The sequence below is a fragment of the Sturnira hondurensis genome, unplaced genomic scaffold (assembly GCF_014824575.4).
Source record: "Sturnira hondurensis isolate 20B ecotype Veracruz unplaced genomic scaffold, ASM1482457v3 Scaffold0004786, whole genome shotgun sequence".
NCBI lineage: Eukaryota > Metazoa > Chordata > Mammalia > Chiroptera > Phyllostomidae > Sturnira > Sturnira hondurensis.
Genome location: NW_028077417.1, coordinates 614163 through 633398, shown reverse-complemented (window position 1 = coordinate 633398; position 19236 = coordinate 614163). Strand labels below are relative to the sequence as shown.

General features: G+C 35.4%; 1 protein-coding gene across 7 annotated transcripts in view; it reads left to right on the top strand.

The window, feature by feature from the left end:
- MBNL3 (muscleblind like splicing regulator 3) overlaps window positions 1–19236 on the top strand; it is a 126101-nt gene that overhangs the window by 93605 nt on the left and 13260 nt on the right. For all 7 annotated transcript variants that reach the window (XM_037046039.1, XM_037046040.1, XM_037046041.1 and 4 more), the window contains 3 exons: window positions 12804–12995; window positions 14260–14496; window positions 17648–17798. In XM_037046039.1, the coding sequence (XP_036901934.1) occupies window positions 12804–12995; window positions 14260–14496; window positions 17648–17798 (580 nt within the window). The remainder of the gene's footprint in view (window positions 1–12803; window positions 12996–14259; window positions 14497–17647; window positions 17799–19236) is intronic.

Genomic DNA, 19236 nt, shown 5'->3' with positions numbered 1-19236 from the left:
AAGAGAGGGAAACATCCATGTGTGAGAGAAATATCAATTGGTTGCCTCTCACATGCCCCCAGTGGGGGACCTGGCCTGCAACCCAGGCATGTGCCCTGACTGAGGATCAAACCAGTGACCTTTTAGTTTGCAGAACAATGCCCAGCCCACTGAGCCACACCAGTCAGGGATACACATTACTATTAACTAAACTCTAGACTCTATGACTCTATTTAGACTTCACCATTTGTGTACTCTTTCTGTTTTACTGTCTGATCCAGGGTACCACAATGCATTTATTTGAATCGTGTCCTTCCTCTCTCCTCTGGTCTATAACCACTTCTCAGTCTTTCCCTGTTTCCCACAACCTTGACAATCTTGAGGAATACTGGTCAGGTATTTGATGGTGGTTTTAATTTAACCTAGCCACAGGGTTTCCCTTTGCAGAAATGAATAAGGTTATGGTATCATTCTGGACCAGTGTCTAGTATTTTTGTGGATCAGGGAGTTCAGACTGATTCTTTTAAAAGTAACTTTGTTGTATTGAGAATTTGTCTTGTCCTGCTACCTTAAACTAGAAGTTGCAGTTTGGTCTTTTGGGGAAGGGGATTGAAAACTTTTTCTACTGAATTCTAACATGTTTCAAATTTAGTTCAGTGGTATCTCATTTTAATTACAGTTGGCCTACTTCCTGAACCATTAACAAAATACTAATTTGAAAAAGTCATCTTTATTTGTTACCTATTTTGTCATTGATTAATAAATGCACTGAAAGTTGAAAAAGGCATATAGTATTTAGATCTCATGAAAACATGAGCACCAACAAGAAAGCACACACCAAGGCACATCTTAGTTATATTACCAAAGGTTAAAAATAAGGAGAGAATCTTAAAAGCAGCAAAAGAAAAGGAGACAGTTACCTACAAAGGAGTTCCCATAAGACTATCAGTTGATTTCTCAAAAGAAACCTTGCACACAAGAAGGGGCTGGAAAGAAGTATTCAAAGTCATGAAAGGTAAGGACCTACATCCAAGTTTACTCTATCCAGCAAAGTTATCACTTAGAGTGGAAGGGCAGGTAAAGTGCTTCCCAGATAAGGTCAAGTTAAAGGAGTTCATCATCACCAAGCCCTTACTATATTAAATGAGGGAGTTATCAGAGAAAAAGAAGAAGATCAAAAATATGAACAGTAAGATGACAACAAATTCAAAACTATCAACAATTGAGCCTAAAAAAACAAACTAAGCAAACAACCAGAACAGGAACAGAATCACAGAAATGGAGACCATATGGAGGGTTGTCAGCAGAGGAGTCGATGGGGGATGGAGGGAGAAAAGTCACAGGGAATAAGTAGCATAAATGGTAAGTAGAAAATAGACAGGGGGAGGTTAAGAATAGTATAGGAAATGTAGATGCCAAAGAACTTATATGTATGACCCATGGACATGAACCCATGGACATGAACTCCTCCATAGGGGAGTATGGGTGGGAGGGGGTATGCAGGGTGGAGGAGAATAAAGGGGAGAAATGGGACAATTGTAATAGCATAATCAATAAAATATATTTTAAAATAAAATAACTTTAAAAAGAAAAAGAAAATATGGGTGCCGATAGCAGATTGACTATCTCATTATAAAATCAATCTTTAGAATTCAAAAAGATATGTATAGATAGGATTCCCCTTAACTATTCCATATTTATAGACAATGTACCAAAAAGATGGTGGGGGCATTGACATGTCATTAAATTCTTGCATTATCATTCTCATTTTCTAGTATGTCTAGACATATTTAAGTGAACTAAATAGATTTTATGTGCTATATTATTAGTTTGCCAAAAATATTTGCCTTGGAATTTAGTGTTGATTAATTACATTATACATTAATTCCCAGAAGATCATCAGTGAGTCCTCAGAGCTCCTCTTTGGCCTACAGGATTACTTTACATGGTTGAACTCCTTCAGACTCTTACCTGGGCTTTCACATACTGAAATATTTCAGTTCCTTCCTACTTCCAGAGGGGCAGGGAAGAGAACATATACTAGATACTGAGACAGGTTAAACAAAGCCACAGAGAAATGAATGTGCTTGGTGAATCTAGAAAATGTGAGTAGATGAGGAATAAATCAAAGGAGATTTCATCAATCCTTACTACTCTCAGCCTCTGGTGGATGTCCCAATTTCAAACTGAGCAAAGAATGGGTGCTAAATGTTATCACACACCTGAGTCCAGCCTTTCTTATAGAGTTAGAGCATCTATCTTTTATCAAGTCAAGGGGCAGCATCAGAGCACCAATCAAATGCCCTGTTTCTGGGAATCAGATCAAGGACTGGAGTTAAGTAGGGGTAAAGACAGAAGGTTGACATTTATTTTCTGTTCAGCCTCCAACAGACTCTCTCCATTCCAAGTCTCAACCCTTCATAGATCATCAATCATGCTGGGGAATAGGGTGTGGAATTTTTAGAGTCCAATAAAAAATACATTGAGGCTTTATTGGCCTCTTGTGCATTCTAATTTGATTCTTCATGCTTTCCATAATAGAATGCATTTTCCTTATTTCTTCAGTGAGGGTACTTTCAGATTTCATTCTGCAGAACATGACTGATATGACTCACGGGAATACAATTTATTTTATGCCATATTACATGACACAGGACATTACTTAGATGACCCCTGCCAAGAACAATTAGAAATTAATTTTCTAACTTGTATATTATTTAACAAGACCCATTGTGATGTGATAAACTGACAAAGGATTGATTTCTGCAGTCATTCTGTGTACAAAAAATTAACCTCATAATGGTTAGTATGATCATCTTTTGAGGTCTAGAAAGCTGCCTTGTAGGAGTGTTGTACTTTACTTTGTTTAAATTTTTTATTATAGTTCAATTACAGTTGTCCTTATTTTCCCCCATGAAGTGACATTTACTAGTTTGATTAGAAAGAAATGTTCTTTATTATGGATCTTGTTATTATGGTAGAAGTAAGATGTTATTGTACTTAATTTCTATGGCACCTCCCCAAATAATCCTGTATCCTTTTTTACACCCTCCACAATATGATTATTTTCTCTAAAATACTCAAGCTTTTGTTTAAATTTCCAGTCCTCATATTTATATAGTTGCATATTAAGACCTATTCAATATCACTGGGTTGAACTTCAGGTCTTTCCACAAAACATACTTTGATCTGTTTCTAAGATTCCAGAAGAGCATATCTGCTTTGGGAAAAGTGAGTATGACTTGCTAATTATAAGCCCTCAGATAAAGGTAATGTCAGCCTAAATGGGATGGTAGCTAAAGAACAGATTCTGTTCAGTATGACTGAACACTGAATAAAAGCCACCCCTAGTCAATTTGGGTAGAATGCTTGCTCTAGCATACAAGTTTGTTCACCATATTTAATATGCCTGAATTGACATTTGCTAGTGTAAAATTCCACCTCTGAAAGCTTTTGTTAGCTTTACTAAGGATGTTTAGCAAGTGAGACAAAGGGTGTGAGGCCATAATATTTTTTAATATCATTTAAGAGAGAATTTCTGATGTTCACGGCAGGAAATTATAAGCTTGAAACCCGTCCCCCTTGGCATAATTAGTGAGGCCAATGTGAGCACTGTATGAGGATTTTAGGAAAAGTAGACACACTGGATTACTCTCAAACACAGCTAATGGTTTAAATTTTCAATTTCATAACTAGGAATTTTCATTACAGAGAGGAAGGATTCTCAATCCTGGATGAAATGCATGTATGTGTAAAGTAGACACGGTTTTATAAGGCTATTACAATAGACAGAAAACTGTACTTGAAAAATAATTAAATAAATTAAAAATAAAAAGAATATTTTTGACTTAGACATTTAGAATACTCTAGACCTGTCGATATCTAGTACATTTCTTTCCTTTCTCTCTTTGAATGTGTTTATTCACATGGAAGCAATTGTTTTCACACAGGTAAACTTGACACAGTTGAGTGTATTCACCTGATTTATATAAAGATTATTGATTTGGCACATTTGGCTCAGCCATTGGGGTGTGCCACATCCTCTGATCTGCTGTGTGCCTTTTCATGGCTTGCATTCCTGTGGCCAGGTTATGGTGTCCCAAACCACAGAGGCTATAAGCATGGGTCCCACTCCAAGGTTTTCCTTTATCACAGGGAGAATCATCTGATGTCGGTCTGGACCCTCCCACCATTTTACATCATTTGTATAACTATTTACCAAATACACTTCTCACACACAAGCTTACATGTTTATCTGACATTAATATAGTAAGAAATGAAAGTTATGTAACACCTCACCAAAAGGGGAGAATAGGAAGTTCCAGTAGATAGGAAGGAAAGAAATATACTAATTAATAAATAATATCATTATTTTTAGACTCCAATGAGAAAAGATATATACCAATTAATAAATAATATCATTATTTTTAGACACCAATTATTTTATTCTTTAACTAAATAGGAGCTATAAGGTGTGTATCACTTTGGGAAATTGGACTAAAGCACTTTTAAGTGAAGTAAAATTTTAAAATATTTACTTTTTAATTGTTGAAAAAGTTTGAAAAATAGTTAAATGATTTAGTAGTTAAATACTAGAGGATAATATCTTTCCCTCATCAAGGTGCATTGTACATTTTGCATATTCACATCAGAGTTACAGTTTTTCTAGTTCACATAAAGTAATTGTATTTACTGAGGTCTTCATGCTATCTCCCTAGTGTCATGACTGTTTTATTAAAAATCATCATGAAAAAGGTGGGCAAGGCATTTTGTAGATTTTGAGGAAAAGAAAATTATGTCCATATTCCAGATTACCAGTCTCATGGTCAGTACAGATATTATAGTATATTTTAATGGCATTTTTTCAGCGGGCTTCTCAGTTTACCTACTTGCAGAATGACAACATTTAGCTGTTTCATATCAATTTATTGATGTTAAGTATTTTCTAAAGTGATTTTTGCAAAACATTCAAGTCAGTGGATAACAGGTATTATATAATTAAAAGGCTAATATGCTCCTGTTATTATGACTGTTATCACCATGTGAAGTGCCAATTAACTGAAGTTCACCAAATCACATCACAGAAGTGAGTGGAGTGAAACCATACTATGAGCCCACATTTCATCTGGATTTCACTATGTTTTCTAAAAGATCAGAAAAGATTTTACTAACAGATATAACAACCAGAGGCTAGCATTATTTATTTGTTTGACAAAATATTTTGAGGTTAGTGAAAGCTCAGGGCTCCTCATTTGCATTGTCTCCTTCCAAGGGCCTGGAGAAGCCCAAGCAATGGGTTTACAACGGGGTTGTAAAATTTGCAAACTATATTCCTGTATAAAGCTCCCCTCTCCAAATCTACTGAATAAACTTTAGGCCCCACAGACCCTGGGTTCACTCCTGTTTGCAATTACTTGTCCAAAGTAGAGTGGTTATTCAGGTCCTTTCCCAAGGCTGTGTATGTTACACTGCTTAAAGTTCCTTTTTAAGTAAAACAAATCACGCAAGCTGTGGGTTTTCTGCCTGTGCCAACTCTGTTAATACACAATGTGAAATCTTTGTATTTGAAAAGTTACACGAGAATGCTACACTTTTGTAGCCAAACAGAAGGCATTTGTACATGATATCTTTTATGGAGCCGTTTCTTTGGCAGTGACGGATCTTAGCATTCTCCCTTTATCCTCCCTCATATATTCCCATGGGATAAATTAAATGTAACCTCTCTCAGACCACATTGTATATTTTTCCTCTGGGGCTGGTTAGTTTAGTTGGTTAGAATCTGGTGCTAATGAGACTACATAGGCCTGTTAGCTTTTCTGTTCATGGTCACAGCCAGCTACCCCAAAATTGCTTGCTGTTGATCACCAGTGAAATGAAGGCAAGAAGTTGGGAGAGCTCTGTGAAAAGGTTTTTCCTTCATGGAAGATAAACAAACAAACAATAATAAAAAATAAACAAAACCAATGCTTAACAATCTCACCTATAGAGGATGATGATTTTTTCTTATCAAACTATCCCCTTGCTCAAATCTCCATTGGGAGACCAAGTATAAATCCTGTGGTTGCCCCTGCACCTGATAATAATCTTAAACTGGTACCCTAAACAATCCCAATTTGCTTTAATATCTTGTAAATCTCTATTAAATATTTTATACCCTTTTTTACCTAGTCTCCTCTTTTAAACCACTGTGTGGATACCAGTCATGTTAACAATTCACCAGTTCCTTGAAACCATACATTTTGTGATAAGAAGCTGCATATTTTGATTTATAGTATCACAAACCTTTTGTACTGATGATTTAGCCATTCCAATTTAAAAATGCATACATATAGCATATGTATGTATCTGTGCATCCATGCACATCCACACACATGTGTATGAATATAGAAAATACCCCGTGTTTCTCATACTGTTTCATCTAGTATTTCACACTTAAATAAAAAGACAATTTGTGAGTGGCATTCTGCTTAAAATCTGCCTCAATAGAGAGCAAAACTGATGTATTTATCCACTACTTTTGATCCTCGGATGTTTCTTTGTACTGTGATTTTTAAATTGCATTTTTCTCATTGGAATTATAAAAGTAATCAATGACTTAGAATCCCTTTACACTCAACTCAGTAAATATTTATTGAGCACCTACTCTGTGCCAAACATTTAAAAGAGTAAGAGGTGGGTAAAAAGATGACTAGAAACTGTTTCTACCCTCTAGGAAAGTATGACAGTACTAAGATGGTGAATTAACATTTTTGTGACCCCCTTAATTTCTGATATATACCCTATCCTTTGTATTTGTATAGCTTTTGGCTTTTCTTTTTTTCCCCATAGACTTATCTTGCTATTAACCAGGCAAGGTTGTGTTTTGACTTGTGTTATGTTGGTGGTTGTTTGTTGAACCCCTTATTATTATAACCTTAGCATCCATTTACCCTGGACTTACACTGAGATGTTTATAGTCTACAACATTCCTGTGGAGTCTTTGATTTTCTAAGCTCTTGTCAACCCCTAACCAAAAAAATCTATATTTTGTTTCATACAACTTGATTTTTAAAAAAACACTTTTCCTAGAGGGATGTTAAAGTGTTCAATTTAATTGAATTGTTATTATCACATGGTGATTCACCAACAAATAATTTTTACACCAGCTCTTGTTCAATTCTCAGGAACAGAGTCAAAATTGCTTTGCCCATTTAAGGAAGAAGTAATTTGCCCTCTTGCCAGATCCTCACCTCTAGTCATCATCTGGTGATATGGTGATCTGTGTGTAGGTTCTCCATTATAACTTCTGGCCTACTTTTTAGCTTCTCCTCCACCAAATACAGGCAGATCCAAACTGTGATTTGTCCTTTTTTGCATGCTATACTTTACACCTTTTATACCCATGATACTGTGTTGATCCTTCATCTACCTGCCTATCTTCAATCCTTGCTATTACTTGAAGACTTCTGTGATTTAATAAGGTCAGAAAATCCAGGTCTAGGTGAGAACAACTATCCACTTTTGATCCTTGAACTTATTTTTTTTCTTAACCGTCTTTGGAGCCACAGTGACTTATTCATTAACAAGTATGATTAGTACAAAAACACCACTATCTCCTTGTGTCTGTTTATAATGTTAACTCTCAACTACCGAGGGACCAATTAACTAGTGAAGGATATGTGGGCCTCCTCCCAAGTCTTTTGGCCACTTCAGTCCCTGCAGAAAATCACACAAAGCGTGCTTAGATGACCAAGCAAAAACTGTGAAACCAAGATTATTCATTTGTCCTCCATGCAAGCCTTTAGTTAGGTCTAATAGAAACTAAAATTATACATTTCAATGTGATTTGGGATAATCTAAGGATAGAAATATGCACAGTGATGGTGAAACAGCCTTCCTTTTATACTAGATAAATGCTTGTAAATAAGCAGTAAAATTAAGGTAGTATGAGTGCTAGTAAAAGTTAAGAGTACTATTTTTGTGGTATTAAAACTGAGTCAACAAATTGTTACCAAATGCTTGCCATTCTATAAAAAAAACCATGTTTGGTCATCCACCTCTAGATAGGACCTCAGAGATGGAAGGTCTTAATTATTATATTGATTTCAGGCTAGGATTAGCCAAAGTGACTTCAAGTGTTTTGCAGTCATCCAACAATAATTGTAACTAACCTGGGATATTATTGAAGTAACTACAAATAAATCTAGGCTAATGGGGAGACACAAAGATTGATTTAGCATAACATTTACTCTTTATTTCTTTATACTAGCTGAAAAAATAACTCAATTTAAGTATTAAATCAATGTTTCTAAAATGCATGTATAAACTCAACATATCTATCAAGGCATAATTTTTCACTGAATTATATTATTATTATTATTATTCAAAGGTGCTTCAGAATCCTTAAATGCCAGTATGTGGTGACTCCTAAAATTTTACTTTGATAGGATTCCATCTATCTCCATCACTTAGTAGTTATCCATAACAAGTAGTTAAGAACCCTAATTTTAGTGACTATTTAAAGGAATATTTCAGTGAATACTTTAGTATTGGCTTCTAAAGCCAAACTTTTTCAATTCCTAGAGTCTTGCCACAAGTATTAAATTTACATCAATAGGTTTGTATATAATTCTCACTTTACTCCAGAATTTGATAGAGTGCTTTATTTGGGGGAATCCTCTAGAATGAGGGTCAGCAAACTTTTCTGTGAATGACTAAATTGTAAAGATTTTAGGCTTTGTGGGACAATGGGCAAAGTTGAGGATATTTTATTGGTATTTCTATAACATTTACAACTTTTATAATACAGATCTACTAATGAGCACAGTGAACTTTATTTATGGACACCAAAATGTGAATTTCATATAATTTTAATGCATTATGAAATATTTTTATCTTTTACTTTTTTCAGCCATTTAAAAATGTAGAGATCATTCTTACCATTCTGAATGTACAAAAACAGGGCAATAGGATCTGGCTCAGGGGTTGTAGTTTGCAAAAACTTGCACTAGAAGACAAGCACTTAAACAGTAAGTAGTCCATAACCTGACACCAGGTGGTGAATTTCATCAAGGTCCTTGAACTTCCTGAGATTTCATGAACCATTTTGCGAACATATGAATTTTTCTGTGGACAAGATCCACAGCTTTGATCTGACTCTCAGAGGAACCCAGCACCTAAAAAGATGAGGAGGCATTACTGTAGAAACAATTCACTGTTTTTGTTTGTTTGTTTTTATTTAAATACTTTATTTAGTTAATTTTTTAGAGAGAGGGGAAAGGAGGGAGAAAGAAGAAGAGAAACATTGACATATGCCTGCCTCTTGCAGGCCCACTACTGGTGACCTGGCCCGCAACCTAGACATGTGCCCTGACCGGGAATTGAACACATGACCTTTTGGTTCACAGGCCATGCCCAATCCACTGAGCCACACCATCCAGGGCTCAATTCACTGTTTTTTAGAAGGCATCTCCTAAGACCCTTAGAGTTTCTTGGTACTGTATAAGTCACTGAAAACACATGGGAATTCCTACTCTAGGAGAAAATCCTGCTACAGACAGTGAAGGTAAATAATTGTCTGGATGATCTTTTAATTCATAAAGTCAATTGCCTTCACCATTCTTGTTGATTTTATAAAACTTGAAGAAAGTTGAAAATCCATACCTCTGGTTTTAGGAGGAAAAGTCTCATATTTTCAAGTAATTAGTAAATAATTTAGGTTCATGTAAATATCTGAAACATATGTAACTGTCCAGATCATTTTAGGCTATAAATAGAAATCAGATTCAACCTCTTAAGAACATTTTTCTTTAAAATAAAGATTACCCCTTGGATCAATTTGTGTTAGCTTAACTGACATGTAAGGCTGCAATATAGGTATAAGCAGGATTAAAGTTGCTTATTAAAGCTGAATTTGAAAGTTTTGCAGGCTGCTTGGCTTAACAGAGGCCTGTTGCCCGAAGCCAAGTCCTTAATGTTCAGATTCATTAAATGGAGTAGTTACCTTGGGCAGAAGTGGTAGTGATAAAACAAAAATGTCCATGTGAAAAGAAATAAGAATCTATGCCCCAGAGTTAGAAATAGAAGAACTTGCTTCTTCTAATAACTGTTATAGAATGAAGTTTGTATTCAAGGAGGAAGTGATTATAAAAGCTATAATACTCATTTTGAAACCTAAAGATGGTACAGTGTAGTATGTGGAGAAACTTTAAAAAATACATTTTCAGCAAGCACCTTGCACTTTTTAGATAGAATTTTAAATTAATTTACAGCTTGTTTTCATATACTTGGAGCATGTAACATATTGAAGAAGGTTAAAATAAATTTTAAAGAAAGCAGAAGTTAACCAAGAACCCCCCCCCCAAAAAAAAAGGAAGGAAAAATTACAGGAGCTCAGAGTTACTGTAAATAGGAGGCATCGCTTACATGTATTATATATTAGGCTTAATTATTATTAATTATTCGGTATTTATTAGTCATTAGTGATGTTTAATCTGAGAATCTACTCATCTGAAGGTCTTTCTTTTACTTCAATATTTTTTATGTAATAATGATCCTTCTCAGTTCAGTAAAAGGCAAAAGCAAAAAATATCCAGGAGAATAAGATGGTGACTTTAGTGAGAAATTTATTATGAAAGAGAGAAAAAGAAAGTAGAACAAAGAGTACAGTTGTGTGGTTCAAATATGGAGTTTTTATGATTAGAGAGTCTTGTTGCTTTTGAGAAAACCATAAATCATCAAATTGATAATGTGTGCCTTCTGTGGAAATATGCATGGGTGGGTGTTTCCAAGGGATTTCTATCTCACCATGTAAGATAATATCATATCAACTAATTCATGGAGCTTCACATCTAATTCAATGAGAAGTATGACATGTCTGTATAGCTTCTTACATCATAGTACCTAGTTTGGCTGGATCAGCCCTTGGTTGACTGTCTCAGATTTTAAAAGCACCTCCCTGTCTGCTCCATCATCTTTCCTGGCACCTGGTGCTGCCTCTTACCTCTTAAAGTTCTTGGTCCCCATGCCCTCTCTATTTACCCTAGTGAGTCATGCCAGTTTGGGGAGGGCAGATTTTTTTCTGTCCTTCCCAACTGCCAGTTAGCTAATCTGATAAACTCATTTTAAGGTAGAGTGCTAATAGGGAAGCCCTTACTCTCAAGTTGAATATAGTTTATAGCAATGACTTTATGGAGAATGTTGTGGTGGTGAAAATTTCAAGTCTGACTAGGGGTGGTGGAGTGAATATATACTGCCTCTCACTTCATAATCCACAACCTCCTATTCTACTACTTGGAGTTAGAGTTGTTCCTGTTAATGTGATTTGGCAGAAAATGTGGATACAGGTTGGTTGTCAGTGTAAAAGATTCATTATTTTTTAAGAGAAATAAATTAAAAGAAATCATGAAAGAACATATGTTATTAGTAATATGTAATGAAACACTAGCAGTTACACAGCAAGGCACTAACTGCTTTATAGAGTTGGTTAGAAATGTACTACATTTAACCATAATTTGTTATCAATTCATTAAACTATTTACAATTATTTTTTTTAAAGATTTTATGTATTTATCTTTAGAGGGGAAGGGAAGGAGAGGAGAGAAATATCAATGTATGGTTGCCTCTCATGAGTCCCCTGCTGGGAACTGGCCTGCAACCCAGGCATATGCCCTGACTGGGAATCGAACCACGATCGTGTGGTTTGCAGGCCCGTGCTCAATCCACTGAGCTATACCGGCCAGGGCTATTTACATTTATTTTTAAATTTTATCTTGGATCATATCAGTCAATCAGTCATTCACTAAGTTTTGGGCACTACAGGAGAGACAAGAGAATTATCAAAGCAATTATAACCACTTTGAGGAGTAAGGCCTCCCACATGTGGAACAACCTGGAAAACAGCACAGTAAAGCACTAAATTCTGTACTTACAGATAATAAAGGCAATACATACATCAAACTCTTTGAGATCAGGACTGGAGTTTTTAAAAATAGAAAAATCAGTGAGTCCTTTGTGTCTGTAAAGATTTTCTTCACAAGTTATACTTTGGTTTATGTACCTTATCATCTTGTTATCTTTTTTCTTCTTGCCTAGCAGGGATCCTTGTAGTATTTTTGCAGCCCTGTTTTGAACTGTGGCTATCATGTGACCCCCTAGATGAAGGCAAGGCTAGGCAGGTCCAATTAGTTTGTGAAATAGGACCTTTAATTTTATTTTAGAGAACCATACTAATCTTATTTTAGGTAGATGGAATGGAATTGTTACAGCCCCTACTTTCTAAAATCTACCCCTTTCTTCCTCACTCACTGCTGTCTTCTACAATTAATAGTGAACCAAGAGAAACAAGTGTCTGGTAGGGCAGGTGGGAACTGCGGTAGAACAGGCAGCCTTACAACCAAGCAGTACTGATGGGGAAGAGAAAGCAGGAGTAGGGAACAAAGGGGGTTTTCTGGAGAACCTGAAATCTGCCTGCAAGGGTCACGCCTATGGAAGGAGACAGGGCAGATTGTCTGGCTATATAATATCATGGGTGACATGGTTTTTTGGTAAAAATGGAAGTGCTAAAGAAAACACATTTGGAACAGAATCCACCAATAAAGTTAAATTTGGCTAACTTATGACTGTTAACAGTATGTGGCTTGTTTTGTCAGCTTACCAATAAATTTGTTACTCAGAGATTTCTTGGTTTAAAAGAAACTCCTATATGGAATTAGTATGAGACTAAAAATAAATCTGAGAAACAATGTCAAATTTGATATGAGTAGGCTTTCTAAAAGAATGCCTCCTTATGTATTAACAAGAATAATCTCTTTGCCTCTAACACATTTTCTCTTTTAAATATACAGAATTCCTTTCCTGCGACTCCACCACTTGCACCTAATCCTACCATGGCTTTCAATCCTTACTTGCCTCATCCTGGGATGGGTCTGGTTCCTGCCGAGCTTTTACCAAATACACCTGTTTTGTTTTCTGGAAACCCACCTCTCACACTGCCAGGAGCTGCTGGTCCAAAAGTGATGCGTTCGGATAAACTGGAGGTATCTGCATAAAAATACATAAATACCTATAGGGTCAATATTAATCTTATGCATGAAACAATATCCTCAGAGCCCAATGTTTTGAATGCTTTAAATAAGTGCACTTGGGTTTTTAGCTTGTGGAATATAACTTCAGAAAAATGTTTAATATTTTACTACTGTAATTATACCCGGTTGTGAAGTGCAGTGTTTGAGTTGTGCAGTAGGTCAAAGAATGTCTTAGTGTACCCGGCCACAGAAAGTCTGATGGGAATGCTGTTTTTACTGAGGCTCCAGTTTCGTAGACTGAAATTACTATATCTGTTGATGAGCCTCTATTTGATAGAATATTCTAACTGAAAGAAGTAGACTAATTTATGAATGCAGAATGTAAATGACTCTCATACTGTATATACCCTTTTCTTCAATTTTAAGAATAGTATATTACATATTGTATAACCCTTGAGGTCTAAGAAAAGGAAATCTGAAAGAAATTTCAAACAACTTTATTAAAGTCCTCCAAACATTTCTTAATTGTCATTCTTCATAAATTGTAATAAATTACTAGTCAATTTCTTACAAAGTAAACTTAATTGGCAGCTCTTTATATGTCCGGCAGTGTGTCATAATGGAATTTGATTGTACACATAATGTAACTCAGTCATGGTCCATAAGTTTGCTCTGGAAAAGCGCATTGCTGTGTGATGAAGACTCATCTTGAATCTTAACAAAGTAACTCCCTTTTGCAAACTTAGGTAATTACACTTTAGGCTGTAGTAAGTGGAAAATTAAAAATTGGATTCCAACAATGTTTTTAAGTACTTTTATTTATTTTTTAAAAAATATTTTATTTATTTATTTTCAGAGAGAGGGGAAGGGAAGGAGAGAGGGAGAGAAATATCAATGTGTGGTTGCCTCTCATGTGTCCCCCACTGGGACCTGGCCTGCAGCCCACGCATGTGCCCTGACTGGGAATAGAACTGCGATCCTTTGCTTCACAGACCCGTGCTCAATCCACTGAGCTACACCAGCCAGGGCTTAAGTACTTTTATTTCAATATAAGAAAATTAGACACCTTTTTTTGAGAGAATGAATTTCTTCTAGGAATCAAAATTTGTCTATGTTTACATCTCATAGTGAATATGGCTTTATAGTATCCTTCAGCTTTTTAGATGTTTTCTAAATAGATGGCAAAAATAATAGCATATAATATTGCTCTTACATTTACTGGCAAAATAAATAAAATGTAATTACTTTTCAAGGCATCAATGTGATTTTTTTTAAGATTTGCCGAGAATTTCAGCGTGGAAATTGTACCCGTGGTGAGAGCGATTGCCGCTATGCTCATCCTACTGATGCCTCTATGATTGAAGTAAGTGATAATACTGTGACCATCTGCATGGATTACATCAAAGGCCGATGCTCCCGGGAGAAATGCAAGTACTTTCATCCTCCCCCACACTTGCAAGCCAAACTCAAGGCAGCTCATCACCAGATGAACCATTCAGCTGCCACCACCATGGTAAGAACAGGCCAGCAATTGTGCACTGTTTATTTATGGGTAAATGATTAGTATATTCTACAACATATTTAGTATCTTATAGTAATCTTGGATAGTCATGAGTGAACCTTAATATAAATAGCTAAGGTGATAAGATGAAAAATAGAGGATGTATTGATCCTACTTAATGCACTAAAATATTTTAAAGTAATAATTTAAAAGGTATACTGATCATTTTAATCTGCTGTGCTTTTTCTCTCATTTTTACAGAAAGGTAAAATTATATAATTTAAATAGTAAATTAGTTCTGAGTGTTTTTTTTAAGATTTTATTTATTTATCTTTAGAGGGGAAGGGAAGGAGGGAAGGAGAGAAATATCAATGTATGGTTGCCTCTGGTGTGTCCCCTGCTGGGAACTGGCCTGCAACCCAGGCATGTGCCCTGACTGGGAATTGAACCACAATCATGTGGTTTGCAGGCCCACGCTCAATCCACTGAGCTACACCAGCCAAGGCTAATTCTGAGTGGTTTTTATATCGTAGCTAACTTTAGTATTTGAAAAAAAGGCAACAAGTTGCCTCTCTGCCTGTGAGCCACTTTAATGGATACTTTGCAGTAATACCCATAATGCCTTCCAAAAAACAGAGGACTTGAGAGATGGAATGATAGGTTGACTCTCATTTCCCAAAGGTTAAGGTTCTCTTTCCTTTCTGAAGGGATGGTTTCAAGGGAGCAGCCAGCCAAGACTGGGGAGGCATTTCTACATGGGAAGAAGAGACAAGAAGAGTTGTCTTAGCAAGTCAGTATGGGGGAAAAGTTAGTTCTAGTTAATACTGAAAGGTAGGAACTAGAGAAAATATTTGCATAACACACTACATTGTGATAGGTTGAGAAATAGGAGTTATGATTACTTGTTTGTCACAGCTGTCAATTATTTATTTTTATAAGCTGCTTGCTGCTTGTTTTTTAGCTTGGGTCTTTCCTTGTGTAATAGGGTTTAACAATCCAGTAACCCCTGAGCAACTTCACATTTCCTGGCTGTGGGGAAAAAAAAATCACCTGCAAGACCCTGAAGCCAACAACAGAGAGCTTATGTTTAATTTGGGAAATGCATTTATTTTCACACCCCCCATTTCTTAACAATGTTTTTCTCATAGTAGTTGAAATCTACCTTTCTGTAACTCGAATTTACACTTCTTTTATTATGCAAAATTAGTCAATTCCTATTCCATATGAGTGGTGATTCTGATATTTTTCTCTAAACCAGATACCCAAATTTCTCTAAAATTTTTGGTAGATTATGGCTTTAAGGCTGCAGCAACAGTTTTGGACTTGCTACACTTTCTCAATACCCCTTTTCTCTCTGAACTGAACCCATTACTTCATGAAAGAGCTGAGCACCAAAATAGAACAAACTTATTTTCTCCTTTGATCTGGACAATATACTCTGTTAGTGAATATTTTTAAAAAGACTTCATGATGGTTTTTTTTATCTTAAATTCATTGAATAATTTTACACCATGAAAATAGGATGTATTCAGAATGTTCAATGCAGAATTCATGTCTTCAATTTTTGGATTATTTTTGTTGGTGGCAATAGAATTCAGAAATAGCATTGACCTCTTATAAAAGAGAAGAATACAGCTGGCTCCCTAGGTTTTCATATGTGTGCAGTGTATAAAGAATGGTTTGCTTGTGCCATTATGTACCTGTCCCACACTCAGGCATGGAGTCTTCACATGCACATACCCATTTCTGATCATCTGGGTGTGTTTGGTAAAATGCACATAAGTCAGCCACAAATTTTCATATAGAAATTTAAATATTATATACTTGGCCTTCAACTGATTGGTACTTGTGAGTGTCAATATAATATTCTTTTCTGAATAACTGATCAGATCAGAGTCTCAGTGTTAAAGTCAAATTGACTTATAGGAATTTGTCTGAAATAAGATGAAACAAAGGAGGCTTTCCATGAAGAAGTTTAAGTTTTCTATATTTTTCAGGATTCATATTCTACTTTGTAAAAGAGATATTTTTACACTGTTTATGTTCATATGCATAGCTCAGGTTGACTTCACTGAAAGAATCTTGTATGCATTTAAAAGAAAAAAAAATTGAAGGGCTAATATTTAGTTTCCCAAAGAAAATAATGATACCTTCACACTTTCTTTAGCCACAAGATTAAGTAGGTCATGGGATATCCCTTTTTAGTGTGTGGAAAGCTAGTTACTCAGCACAAGTGATCCTGCCTTTTGAAGAATTTTAAGCATACCTAATTATTTTCCCAGGGGCATGTTTTTTAAAGTAATGTACAATTTGCCAAGGAAAAAAATGTAATGTCAAAGTTTTCCAATGAAGCTGATCTAGGGACAAGTTTGACTGAATATTATGAGCACACTGAGATTTTGAAAGAATTGTAGACACAAAAGGAGAATTTTAAAATGCTAAACATTTTAGAATTAAACCTTACAAGGACTAAAAAAAAAAAAACAGATGGCACAAACTGAAACGTACAAGCCCCTATAAATTAGAATTGCATCGATTTTGCTAAGTATCTATGGTATCTTGGTGAGGTGAATAATGGGAGAGGAAGAAATTTATTTGCTTTTTCTTTACATGTTAGTTAAGAGATATATAGTTATAGAATTTGCACCTGAAGTCCTTATATAATTTGGATTTTATTTTTCAGAGCTACAGTATCAGACTCCGGCTACTGATAATCTGTTTTATCACCTATATACCATTTATCTCCTAAATCCATATAAGAATTTTAACTGAAAGAAATATCTTTCCTGCTATATCTATTGTCTCTTCAAATCTCATTTTAATAGATTAATAAATGAGCATCACTGACATGTTAATTTTAAATGCTTATTTGCTGTTAACATCTTCCTGTCATGTGCTGCCCAAATGATGAGGTCCATTATACTTTGCCTAAGTTAATGAAGTTGAAAAGCTTCTTTTTTTCTTGTATGGGTTTTTTTTTTTTCAGTTTTAAACTAAGTCCTCATTTAGTGAACTGGTTCATCTCTACAATTGGTTACCTTGCTCTATGGGATACACTTTCAGAGTGTTCCCAGACCATATCTTATCTAACTGCTGCTTGCTTGGTTTGAGTACATTCTTTACTTTCTTTGGTACTATTTATTAATCACTCTTTCCCTCACAGGCCCTACAGCCTGGTGCATTTCAACTGATACCAAAGAGATCGGCACTTGAAAAGACCAATGGTGCCACCCCGGTCTTTAATCCCAGTGTTTTCCACTGCCAACAGTCTCTGGCTAACATGCAGCTCCCGCAGCCAGCATTTTTCCCTGGAGGTAAGAACAAGGTTCTGGACACTGTGAATGCAGTCATCTTGTGAATGTATACAGTGCACACCAGCTTCCAAAAAACTTTTATGCCAGGACTATGACAGGTGTTTTGACAGGAGATAAAACATGGCACTTAAGTTCAATCTGCTAGTATATATAAATAAATTTGTTTCTATGATTCCTGAAAATTAGTGATTTGACTTCAAACTAGAAAACATTGTCAACATTTTTCTTTTAGTATTTTTAATTTTTGCTCTTATTATTGATTCACCTAGTTCAGTCTCAACCTAATTTTTTGACTCTTAGGTATCACTTTCCAAAGATGTTGGTCTACCCTAAAAAAAAATCTCCCATTTACAACATTGCAAAAATATGTAGTCAATATATCTTTGATATACTGAAGAGAGTTATAACAAAACTACCATTAAATTTATATATATGTATATATATAAACATTTATATAACACACACATATGGATAATAGAACTCTGTGACAGATAGTTCTAGCCTCTAATTCTTAAATTAGGTAATATAAAAAAATATAGCAGTTTTCTTGACATGTCAGGGTTTTGCTCTAAAATACTCCACAGACCCTCTCCTCTCTTCTGAAAAAAAGTTGAATCAGGACGAGCCATATTTAGCCCTGACCATTGTGGGTCAGTTGGATGGGTGTCGTCCCACAAAGCTAACAGTTTCAGGTTTGATTCCTGGTCAGGGCATGTGCCTTGGTTGTGGGTTCAGCCCCCTGTTATAGCACATAGGAGAGGCAGCTGATTGATGATTCTCTCACACTTTGATGTTTTTCTCCCTCACTTCCCCCTCTCTAAAAATAAATAAATAAAATCTTTTTTTAAAAGGAGCCACATTTAGTTCTGGCCAGAACAAAAATCAATATTTCTCTCACTCTCTAAAATAAATAAATAAAAATTTATTAAAAAATAAAATATTAAATGAAAATATAGCAGTTTCCTTACATATTTCCCTGACACTCTCCAAAATATTTTGTTATCTTCTACATTTGACTATATCTAATAGTATAACAGTTTGTATCAAATTGAATAAAAAATTTAAGCCAGAATTTTGCTCAAGTACATATATATGAGGGAAAATACTTTTTTCTCATGTTTCAGCACTTTAAGAATGAGTATATAGTCTCAAGAATAAATTGAAAATATTAACTACCCAGAGTACAGTAGATTTTTTGCCAGAATTATAAATTCCCAGTTTGTAAATTATTATTAAATGAAAATTACAGCAATTAAAAATTAATTTATAAACTAAACAACAAAACAAACAAGCAAGCAAAATATGACCAAAGACACTCAAATACAGAATAGGCTGACAGGGACCAGAGGGGAGAGGGGAGAGAATCACAGGGGAAAAGGGGAAGGACTCACATGAACAGGTATAAAGGACACATGGACAATAACTAAGGTGGGGGGCG